Source organism: Myotis nattereri (genome assembly GCF_964212035.1).
Source record: "Myotis nattereri genome assembly, chromosome: 4".
NCBI lineage: Eukaryota > Metazoa > Chordata > Mammalia > Chiroptera > Vespertilionidae > Myotis > Myotis nattereri.
Window position 1 is genome coordinate 53,148,225 of NC_138079.1, and position 12,555 is coordinate 53,160,779.

Below are 12,555 nucleotides of genomic sequence, written 5' to 3' on the forward strand. Positions count from 1 at the left end.
AAAGTGAAAAGAAGATAAAGATGGGGGGGAAAAAGTGAGTTTTCTTATCCAGAAAAGCAATCTGTATCACTTCTGTTATAGTGGTATCTGCAAATTTGGCATTTCTCAAAGGTTTAGAAAATATCTCCATTAATTGTCAAAGGTCTGATTTAGGACACTGGAGCTCAGGGTCCTCTAAAATCAGCTGTAAAGTTTCATATGTATACACAAAAGTGCATTATTCTAAGGAATGCATACATATTTTTTATCAGATTAATGGTAGTCTAGGAACTAAAATAGGGTATCACTGGTCTAAATAAATCAAACAATTGAAAATATATAGGATACTTTCTGTAGTAAGAGTTTAATAAATATCCTATACTAGAGGCCCGGTGCACAAAGTCTTTGCACAGGGGTGGAGGGTGTGTCCCTCAGCCCAGCCTGCACCCTCTTCAATCTGGGAGTCGGACATCCCTCTCACAATCCAGGACTGTTGGCTCCCAACTGCTCGCCTGCCTGTCTGCCTGATTGCCCCTACCCACTTCTGCCTGCCAGCCTGATCACCCCCTAACCACTCCCCTGCCAGCCTGGTCGATGCCTAACTGCTCCCCTGCTAGCCCGATTGCCCCTAACTGCCCTCCCCTGATGGCCTGGTCACCCCTAACTGCCCTCCCCTGCAGACCTGGTCCTCCCCAACTGCCCTCCCCTGCAGGCCTAGTCCTTCCCAACTGCCCTCCTCTGCAGGCCTGGTTCCCTCACAACTGCCCTCCCTTGCAGGCCCGGTCCCTCCCAACTGCCCTCTCCTACGGGCCATCTTGTGTCCACATGGGGACGGCCATCTTGTGTGTTGGAGTGATAGTCATTTTGCATATTACCTCTTTATTGTAATAAAGAGGTAATATGCAAGTTGACTGTCATGCCCTCGCACAAGATGGATGCCCCCATGTGGTCAAAAAATGGCTTCCCCCATGTGGTCACAAGATAGCCACCACAAGATGGCCGGCAGGGTAGGGCAGTTAGGGGTGACCGGGCTGGCAGGGGAGGGCAGTTGGGGACAACGAGGCCGGCAAGGGAGGGCAGTTGGGAGCAACCAGGCCGGCAGGGGAGGGCAGTTGGGAGCGATCGGGCTGGCAGGAGAGAGCAGTTGGGGATGACCAGGCTGACAGGGGAGGGCAGTTGGGAGCGATCGGGCTGGCAGGAGAGAGCAGTTGGGGACGACCAGGTCTGTAGAAGAGGGAGGGCAGTTAGGGAGGACCAGGCCTGCAGGAAAGGGCAGTTAGGGGTGACCAGGCTGGCAGGGGAGGGCAGTTGGGGGGGACTAGGCCTGCAGGAGAGGGAGGGCAGTTCAGGAGGACCAGACCTGCAGGGGAAGGCAGTTAGGGGTGACCAGGCCTGCAGAGGAGGGCAGTTGGGGGCGACCAGGACGGCAGGGGAGGGCAGTTAGGGACAACCAGGCCGGCAGGGGAGAGCAGTTAGGGGCAACCAGGCCAGCAGGGGAGCAGTTAAGCGTCGATCAGGCTGGCAGGGGAGTGGTTAGGGGGTGATCAGGCTGGCAGGAAGAAGTGGTTAGGGGCAATCAGGCAGGTAGACAGGCAAGTGATTAGGAGCCAGCAGTCCCAGATTGTGAGAGGGATGTCTGACTGCAGATTTAGGCCCTGTGGGATCAGGCCTAAACGGGCAGTCGGACATCCCCCGAGGGGGTCCCAGATTTGAGAGGGTGCAGGCTGGGCTCAGGGACAGCCCCCTCCCCCCCCCCCCGCCTCCAGTGCACGAATTTCATGCACCAGGCCTCTAGCCAGATATAATGAAAGACAAGATTCAAACTTGAACACTCTACAAATAAGTACAATTACTTTTTGGTGATACAAAAGTGTGTTCCTCATAATACTGCACTAGGGCCTACGGAGTGTGGGTGAGGGTAAAAAGGGGAAAACCTTCACCTTCTTCATCATCCAAAGCAAAGACATTTCAGCTGGGCCTTATATAATTACAACCAGAGAATGGTTAAGAAGACATCTTAAACCCAAGGAGCATTTAAACAGGCACAGTGATTTGAAAGAACATGTATCAGTTTGACTCAGAAAAAAGAATATCTTCCCTTTTGCTTAGAGTGAGCTTTGTTTCCAAATTTTACTTTTAACCAATTAAGAATTTTAAAATCCTTTAGAAAAATTTAGCAGCTTCTCCAGTCAGGTAATTAAAGTTTCATTTTGAGGCTTTCATAAGAGTTTTTGTCCTTCTAAACCTAAAAAAGAAGTCCCCAAAGATACTAAGTTGGACTTAACCTTTTAGGGATTTAATATTGAGACCAAGTTTCCTGTTTTCAAATCCTCACCTCAAATGCTACCTAATCTGTAATAACATTACCGTTCAAGTAAAAACTGTATTAATCCAATGAATCGTAAGTTTTTGTTCAAAAACATTCTTGCAATCTATGGTGTGTTCCTCTAAGTTCCAAGTGCAAAGTTTACTTAATTTAGAATTTAAATAATAGACTTTGAAATAAGAATGTTGCCTGAAAAAAGCCATAGAAAACTGAGTAGTATGCTTTAAAATATCATCACAGATAATCATTGCCAGTCACTTCATTTTAAATAATATATGAAACAGCAGCATATGTTTATATAATACTAGAGGCCCGGTGCACAAAAATCTGTGCACTCGAGGGGGTCCCTCAGCCTGGCCTATGCCCTCTCGCAGTCTGGGACCTCTCAGGGGATGTCCACCTGCTGGGTTAGGCCCGATTCCCGAGGGATCATGCCTAAGCATCTCTCTGACAGCCCGGGAGCCCTCGGGGGATGTCTACTCGCCAGCGGGGAGCAGACGTAAGCTGCAGTCGGACATCCTTAGCGCTGCTGAGGAGGCAGGAGAGGCTCCCACCACCACTGCTATACTGGCAGCCATCAGCCTGGCTTGTATCTAAGCAGAGCTCTCCCTGTGGGAGCACACTGACCACCAGGGCGGCATCTCCTGCATTGAGCTTCTACCCCCTGGTGGTCAGTGTGTGTCATAGTTACCAGTCATTCCCAGTTGTTCTGCTGTTAGGGTCAATTTGCATATTACCCTTTTATTATATAGGTCTGGTGCACGGGTGGGGGCTGGCTGGTTTGCCCTGAATGGTGTCCCGGATCAGGATAGGGGTCCTGCTGGGGTGCCTGGCCAGCCTGGGTGAGGGGCTGAGGGCCATTTTCAGGCTGGCCACACCCCCTTCAGGGTGGGGGGTCCCCACTGGGGTGCCTGGCCAGCCTGGGTGAGGGGCTGATGGCTGTTTCCAGGCTGGTCAAGCCCCCCGGCGACCCAAGCTCCCAGCCTGTCCTTTTTTTATTTTTTTTAAGCAGGTATCTGGAATTTATTTATCTTCTATAATTGAAACTTTGTAGCCTTGAGCAGAGCTCAGGGCCGGCCAGGGCAGGCAAGAAACTTGGCTTCCTTCATCGCCGGGAGCAACCCAAGCCTCCTGCTCGCTCTAGCGCCGTGGCCATCACCATCTTTGTGACGAAGTGAGGGAGTGACAGAGTGATGGTTAATTTGCAATATTACTCTTTTATTAGATAGGATAATTGGGAATTCCAATTGGATACTAGGAAGTTGAATGCTCACAGTTGAAATATATAAGCTGAATCTAATTCATGTCCACTGGTTTAAGTGACTTCACAATTTATGGGAAATCATGACTTGGTTCTTTTAATTAAGTGAAGAATTTTGCCATGAAGTATTTCTGAAAAGAAATACATAAAACATTTATGCTGGCACATAAAAGTAGCAAATAACATCTGTCCTGTAATTCTATCAGCATTGTTAAATAAATATTGTATGTAGCATACACCACTTACTTTCATTAAAAGCATATTCAAATCCTTCCAGGGTATCAGGAAAATCAAGAGGTGGTTCATCTTTTTTCATTAGTTCATCCAAATCTATCCTAGACAATAAATCTAGAAAAAAAATGACAATAAATTTACTTATATTCATTTTCATAGTTAATATTATCTTTTAAGTTCTTTTAAGTATTCTTTTGTTCTATTTTATTACTTTTAGATGTTGCCATAACTGGCAATACCATTAAGTTTTTTAGTTCCCAGAGTGCTATATTATAATGAAGTAAATATCAACATAACCTAAGCACTTTCAAAATCAGCCGTGGGCAAACTACGGCCCGCGGGCCGGATACGGCACGTTTGAAATGAATAAAACTAAAAAAAAAAAAAGACCGTACCCTTTTATGTAATGATGTTTACTTTGAATTTATATTAGTTCACACAAACACTCCATCCATGCTTCTGTTCCGGCCCTCCGGTCCAGTTTAAGAACCCATTGTGGCCCTCGAGTCAAAAAGTTTGCCCACCCCTGTTCAAAATTATGATCCTCAAAAGAATCACAAATCACATCCTAAGCACCACGATAGTAAATTATTAACTTCTTCACTTCAAAATGCACAGCTATTAATCTGTACTTTATTAATCTCCTTTTACTGTTTTCAAACTTTCAGATATTAATGACTTCTAAAAGGTCACTACATTTTAAATATAAATTAAACTACTGGTATGGATAAGAAAATTTATAAATCCAAATAGTGGCAATACAGCTTATTATTTAATTTTAGGAGAAAATTACAGTATTTTAAAAAATGGTAACTGAAAAATTGGTAAACACAAAGCAGTTTTTATTCTTCACATTATTTGATTTGATATGATCAAGAAATTTGCCAGGAAGGTGTTTTTTATAAACATTTTATTTTGGAATTATCTTAGATTTACAGAAAAGTTGAAAGATCATACAGATAGTATACATATACCCTTTGCGCAGTTTTCCCTATCATTAACATCCTACATTACAACAGCACATTTATCAAAACGAAGAACCCAATGTTGGTACATTACTATCAACTAAGCCCAGTTATTATTATTCATCATTTTTCTATATTGTCCATCTGCTATTCCAGGACTCCAGCCAGTATACTACACTACATGTAGTCATCATGTCTCCCCTATCTCCTCTGGTCTGTGACTGTTTTTAGTCTTTGCTTCTTTTCTGTGGTATTGACTGTTTTAAGGAGTACAGATCAAGTATTTTGTAGAATGACCCTGGATTTAAATTTGTCTGTATTATCTTGTGACTAAACTAGGGTTACAAGTTTTTGGAAAGAATGTCACAGAGATAAGCTGCCCTTCTCATCATATCACTGAGGTGTAAATCTTCATCAGCTGATTAACGTAGTGTTTACCAGTCTTCTTCATGATGAAGCCACTGTTTTTCCATTTTTACAGTCTATTCTTGTAAGTGACTAAGTCTAGCCCACTCTCAAAAGTGAAGAGGAGGAATTATGCTCTATCTCCTGGAGTAAAGAACATGTGCAAACATTATTTGTAATTCTTTTGTACGGAAGTTTGTCTTTCTTCATCTATTTACATATTTATTTAATCATTTATTTGATATTTATTATATACTTTGAGTTATAATTCAATACTACATCATTTACTTTGTTGCTCAAATTGTTACAGTGTTGGCCACTCATGCTCTTTCTGCTGGCTCTCATATCCCTTTGATGTACATGATTCCATCTTTTTAGTTTTTTTGAACATTTCCTTACTTTTTGCTACTACAAGATGCTCTAGGCTTATCTTGTGTTTTCCCTCCCCAGCCCTAGAATCAGTGTGTCAGCAAGCATTTAATGCAATTTTTTTGGCTCATGTTATGGGATGAGACAAATTGCTCACTCACTATAAGTAATCATAGAGTCATATTGAAACTCAGAAAAATAAAAAGATAAACTTCAAATTTATTCAGTTCCAGAAAGTTGTGGGTTTTTTTTTTAAGTTTAAGTTTTGAGATTTTTCATTCTAACTCTAGTTCCTGATGAGAAAAAGTTCCTTGGATATGTAGTAAAGCAAACCAGTACCTTTTTCTATAAAAGAAGTATCTCAGAAGTAACATTTTATTTCTGTTCTCGCAGGGATATAACAAACCCATCTGTATGGCTCATCAAAATATGTTAGAGAGAAAAAAAATTGTCTACCTCAATTCTCTAGTCTCTCTGTAAGACATGAAGGTAAGCCAACAAAAAACTTGCAAAAAGAATCAGTGTTTGGTACTCTTCAAACTGCTATATCAAATAAACCTCAACTTACTCAAAAATATACCATCTTCAACATGCAAACAAAAATAATTTGCAAACTCTCTAATAAAATTGAAATATTACATTATATGCATACCAAGCTGAAATATGCTGACAAATTACTGATTCATTAGTAAAGTTGTGAAAACCATGTAATCTGTACAAAGCTGAGTAAAATGGAACAGTTTTTAATGTCAAAAATTGGCTTGGAGTAGCTACAAAATTCTCACTTTTCTCCTTCCAATGAGTTGAGGTTTTGGGACAAAATCATATTCTTTCTCTTTACAGTCATTTCCACAGTGCAAAACGCAGAAACCTTTTAAGCAGGCACACAGAAACCAGTCAATATATAAGCAAACGTATTATGTTTAATAGCCATTTTCTCTATCAGGTTAGAACCTAAAATGACACCTAACATCTATATATAATTTTAAAGATTTCACTACTTCACCTCAGTTGATCATCACAATCCTATAAAATAGTAGTGCATATTATCTTCATTGCCTTTCAGCTCACAGAAGTAAAATGGCTTGTCCAAAATTATACCTTAACTAGTGACCCGGTGCACAGATTCATGCACCTTGAAAGGAAATTAATTAGAAGGTTGCCAGCAGAATGGTACTGGGCAAGATGGGCCAGACACGGCCTGGAGCCAACCTCCCATGGTCCCTCCCCGATATCTGCAGAGTGAGTGGGGTCCCTCCAGCAGGTGGGGGTCCCCTAGCCTGCCCTGTGGAGATTAGGCCAAAACTGGCTTTCAAGCATCCCCCAAGGGGCCCCAGAGTGTGAGAGGGCACTCTGCAAAGTTGTTGTTGTACAGGGTGTGGAAGGCAAATACAAGTGTGCAGTAAACCAGATTCGGGGCTGACAGTGCCCCAGCAACAACATAACCCACGGCCGAAGGTGGAAAAGGTGGAATCGCACGGCCCGGCCGGGCGAAGAATCGGGCCCCCTCCTCTCTGGTTTTGGGGTGTATCACCCGAAAACTGCCACTGCCAAGTCACTGCAGCTTGGCAGCTCCTGTGTTGAGCAACTGCTCCCTGGTGGTCAGTGCACATCATAGTGACCGGTCAGATGGTCGGACACTTAGCATTTTAGCCTTTGATTGATAGATAGATAGATAGATAGATAGATAGATAGATAGAAGAAACAGAGAGAGAGAGAGAGAGAGAGAGAGAGAGAGAGAGAGAGAGAGAGAGAGAGAGAGAGGAAGGAAGGAAGGAAGGAAGGAAGGAAGGAAGGAAGGAAGGAAGGAAGGAAGGAAGGAAGGAAGGAAGAAAGAAAGAAAGAAAGAAAGAAAGAAAGAAAGAAAGAAAGAAAGAAAGAAAGAAAGAAAGAAAGAAAGAAAGAAAAAGAAAAGTGGGCTTAGTAAAATAAATATATTTCCCAATACCTAACTTATTGCTCTTTCAAAATCACCATTTATTCTATGTGCCATATCAACTCTAAAATATTCTTCCCCTCTCTTCATTGCCTTATAAAGATAAATATAGTTATAAATATAGAAATATATTTTTACTTTGCTCAAAATGTTCCTTTGAATGATAAAATGAACAACTAAATAAATAGGCATTCCTCAAACTTCTCTGTCCACAAGAGAAGCAAATATACTTTTTATTTCATTAACACTGAGGAAACACAAAGGTGAAGTCTTCCAGATGCTATCATGATAGATCTCAGAGGCCTGTGGGCCTCTACTGGGTTTACCCTAAAAGAACAGGGTAGTCTTCATAGCAGCATTCCTAAACACAGACTACTCTTCATACAACCAAAGCAGTGTTGGAAAGCATTAAATGATGAATTCTGATTTGAATTGAATTCATCTGGAAAGGAATTGTCAGAGACTATTTTTCTGCTTTGTAAAAAGAAACCAATACTGTATAGTTGTTATTTACACAGAGAGACTAATTCCACAGAATTAGGTAAAATTCAAGCATAATAAAACATTTACATTGAAAATCTCTTCAATCACCTATAAAATACAGTACAAGTAAACCCATATAACCTAAGCATGCATCAGATGTGACACAACTTTTTTTGTTGTTTTCTAAAACATGTCTCTGGTGATTAAAATGATTCAGCAACTAGAATTCTAAGCTTCAACTAAGCATATGCAATAACTGGATAAAAATACCATTTGATACCCAAAAGACTTGAAAACAGACACTCAAACAAATGTTTGTACATTATGTTCATAAAAGCATTATTCACAATAGCCAAAAGGTGGGAACAACCCAAGCTAAATGGTGTGGTGATTAATTTTATGTGTCAATTTGACTGGGTCATGGGGTGCCCACATATTTGATTACATATTATTCTGAGTATGTTTGTGAAGGTGGTTCTGAATAAGATTAACATTTGAATCTATAGATTGAGTGAAGCAAATTGCCTCTCTCCTATTTGGATGAACATGATTGGATCCATTGAAAGTCTGAACAGAACAAAAATTTATACAAACAGAAATCCAGGGAACATGTGTGGGAATGAATATTAAGGGTGTTGGATAATGGTGGAAGGAATAATCAGGTCATATTTATTTATAAAGGCTTACCAAGCACAGATTCTGTATTTAATGCTGCAGCTTGAGGAGTTAGGAGGGGCTCTAACAGTTTGATGGGTTGGTTTAAACATGAGCCAAAAATTGGCCAACAGTGAGTGGGGTTTGCTACAGTTTAATGTAGAGGAAGAAATTCAAAAGTTTAGGGAGATAGGAATATTAAAGTGGATTTATCATTGAAGATCTACTCACCCTGGAAAGGTCCAGGAGACATACCTTAAACCACTACTATGAGAAATAAATCTGTGAGAACCCTGGCATCCTTAAAAAGCTATGTGATGACTTCTTTTACGCTACACCTTACAGTGGGAACTAAAGTCACTGAATTAAGAAACATAAATGAAATGGGAGTAATTGGTTCATAGGGTGGCAGCAGCCAAGTGGGATCACTCTACCACCAGAGGCAAGTTGGGCTTGGTTACCGTAATGGACAGCGGAGTCAGAGCAGCAATCAGAATAATCTGACTCACACAGACCTATGGCATTGGCTAGTTGAGCATGTTGTTCCTAGAAATAAGACAGGAAACCTGCTAAATTCTTACTTGATACGTATAAGCAGAAAAGTTCTAGGTCAAATGAACAAAGCCTAACCTAAACAAAAACAGTCACAATCAGTTCCCAGACTTAAGCCAGTGTACAGAACCAGAACCTCTTGGGAGGAGGCCCTCTTAAAAAGAATGACCTTAAGAAATGACCCAGGTACACTGTCAAAAACTGCACTGCTAAGCTTTCTCCCATCCTCCCCCAAAGGGAACAATGGCCTTTTACCAGGGTAACTGCACTGGGAAAAAGAAATAACCAGACCTTTCAGAGACTTACGGACACTGGCTGCGAAATGAAGCTGATTCCAGGAAACCCAAAAGGTCACTGTGATTCATCATCAGAGTAGGGGTTGATGGAAGACAGGTGTTTAATGGAGTTTTTGCTCAGATTCATCTCACAGTGGGTTCCTAAACTCACTGTGATTATTTCCCCAGTTCCAGAATCATTATTTGACAGAATCCCCACATTGGTTCCCTGATCTGTAGATTTAAGGCTATTGCAGGAAAGGCCAAGTGAAAGCCCTTAAACTGCCTTTACCTAGGAAAACTAAACCAAAAGAAGTATGACTTTCCAGGTATTTCAGAGATTAATGTCACCATCAAGGACTTGAAGAATGCAAGGGTGATGATTCCTACCACATCCCCATTCAATTCACCTATCTGGACTGTCCAGAAGACAGATGGAACTTGGAGAATGACAGTGAGCTATCGTTAAGCTTAAACAGATGGTGACTTCAAATGTAGCTTCTATACTAGATGTAATTTCATTGCTTGAGCAAATTAATACATCTCTGGGAACTGGTATGCAACTACTGATCTGGCAAATGCCTTTTTTCCATCTCTGTCAATAACACCCACTAGAAACCGTTTGCTTTCAGTTGGCAAGGCCAACAACATACCTTCGCTGTCCTACCTCAGGGATATATTGACTCTCCAGTTGTAAGTCATAATTTAGTTTGCTTGATCTTGATCACCTTTACCTTCAATATGATTATCACTCTGGTCCAATACATTAATGCCATTATACTGACTGGACCTAGTAAGCAAGAAGTAACAATCTAGAGTTACTGACAAGACATTTGCGTGTCAGAGGGTGAGAAATAAATCTGACAAAAATTCAGGGGCTTTTTATTCCAGTCTAATTTCTAGGGGTCCAATGATCTGGGTGATGATGTGAGTCATGTCAACACATCTCTGCTAAAGTGAAGGATAAGTTGTTGCAACTGGCCTTTCCTACAAATAAAAAAGAGGCACAATGCCTAACAGGTATCTTTGGACGTTAGAGGCAACATAGTCCTCATTGGGTGTGTTACCCTGGTCCATTTAGCCAAAATGTTGCTACTTTTGAGTGGTGCCCAGAATAAGAGAAAGCTCTGCAACTGTGTACGCTGCTCTGCTACTTGAGCCATATAAGCCAGCAGATCCAATGGTGTCAGTGGCCGATCAGGACGCTGTCTGGAATCTTTGGCAGAAGCCTCTTGAAGAATCAAAGCATAGCCTTTAAGGATTGGGGGGCAAAGTCGTGACATCCACTGTAGATAACTATTCTCCTTTTAAGAAACAGCTGGTAGTCTGCTACTGGGCCTTTGTAGAGACTGAATGCTTAATCATGGGCTAAGTGAACAAATGCCTATGGTCATCAACTCCTACTGCACTGCCTTTTATCTATCAGCATGAATTCCTCATGGAAAGTTCCTACCATCACCTGGTTTCCTACCCAAACTCAGGTCTGGTTTATAGGTAGTTCTGTAGGATATTCAAGCACCACTCAAAAGTGGACAGCTGAAACACTACAGCCCCTTTCTAAGGCATCCCTGAAGGACAGTGATGAAGGGAAAGCCTCCCAATGAGCAGAACTGAGAGCTGTGCACCTGGCTTTTAGTTTGCTTGGGAAAAGATATGGCCAGACATGTGATTATATATTGATTCATATTCTGTGGCCAATGGTTTGGCTGGATGGTCAGGGAACTTGGAATGAACATGATTGGAAAATTGGTGACAAGGAAATATGGAGAAGAGGTATGTGAACAGACATCTCTGAATGGGCAACACATTTAAAGATATTTCTTTCCAAAGTGAATGTTCAATAAAATATTTTAAAAATTAACTGGCTAAAGTGATCCATTCTGTAGACACTAGTCATTCTATTTCCCCAGCCACCCATTATAGCCAGTATTCATAGGTCTAGAAATTAAGGGTGAACAATGGGAGTGGCACCACTCACTATTGCCACTAGTCTATGAAAAAAAAATGTCCACTCTGACCATTCTTACTCAAAATAGTAGTGGAAGTCCTAGCCAGCACAAAAAAGCAAAAAAGAAAATAAAAGACATATAGATTGGCAAGAAAGAAATAAAACTGTCCAATTTGTAAATGACAAAGAAAAGCCCAAGGAATCTACCAAAACAACTCATAGAACTAAGTGACATCAGCAAAGTCACAGGATATAATATCAACACACAAAACTTAGTTAAATTTCCATAAACTATCAGTAAACATGTGGCAACTGAAATTAAAAACACAACACAATTTATAATCATTCTAAAAAATTAAAACTTAAGTATCCTATATAATAAAGAGGTGATATGCAAATTAACCCTCACACCCTCACAAGATGGCTGCCTATATATACTGCTTGTGTAAGTATAAATTGGAACACCAAATTTTCACATTACAATGTAAGGTTGAAGATGCTCAAAATCTATCTATGTGGAAACCCAGGAAATCTATTTTTCTGAGTGTACTGGTCATTCCTGAAGCATACAAGCATGCAGTCAAACCTTCCAGAGGGTTGACTACAGCTGTCTCCAATTCCTCTCTTCCAATTCTCTACACAGATTCTCGAATATGCTTTCATTTTCAACAATTCACTGAAACAGCTTTTTGTGAAGATTACCAATGATGTCCACACTGTCAAATCCAAGAGAATACTAGTATTCTCAGTCCTCATGTAGCCTGACTCATCATCATGACTAAATTAATGCTTCCCATAATCTTCATTTAAGGTTCAGGACCTCTCTCTTGCTCCTGGTTCTCAGCCTATCTTGCTAGAGATTCATTTTCAGACTCTTTAGCGGGTTCCTCCCGCTAAAAGAGACTTTTATCAGCTGGCATAGTTGGCATCTCAACATTTAGAAAACCCAAGATATATTTTTTCTACTACCAAACAAAGTAAGTGTGAAACCTTGCACAAGTTACTCAGATAATCTGATCTTGGGCAAGTCACTAGACAGTGAGACTGAAATATATGAAGAAAACTAACAGGCCCATAATGAATACTTCTTTTAGAGGTTAAAATTATTTTAGATAGCAGGTTTATTTTTTAAGTCTAGAACTCAAAAATTCCAAAAAATGTCTAAAGC

At 40.9% G+C, this 12,555-nt stretch overlaps 1 protein-coding gene across 1 annotated transcript in view; it reads right to left on the minus strand.

Annotated features, from left to right (window-relative positions):
• The window catches only part of ARB2A (ARB2 cotranscriptional regulator A), a 387,607-nt gene that overhangs the window by 339,184 nt on the left and 35,868 nt on the right, over positions 1-12,555 (minus strand). The window contains exon 3 of the mRNA XM_081088717.1: positions 3,813-3,914. Within this exon, the coding sequence (XP_080944843.1) occupies positions 3,813-3,914 (102 nt within the window). The remainder of the gene's footprint in view (positions 1-3,812; positions 3,915-12,555) is intronic.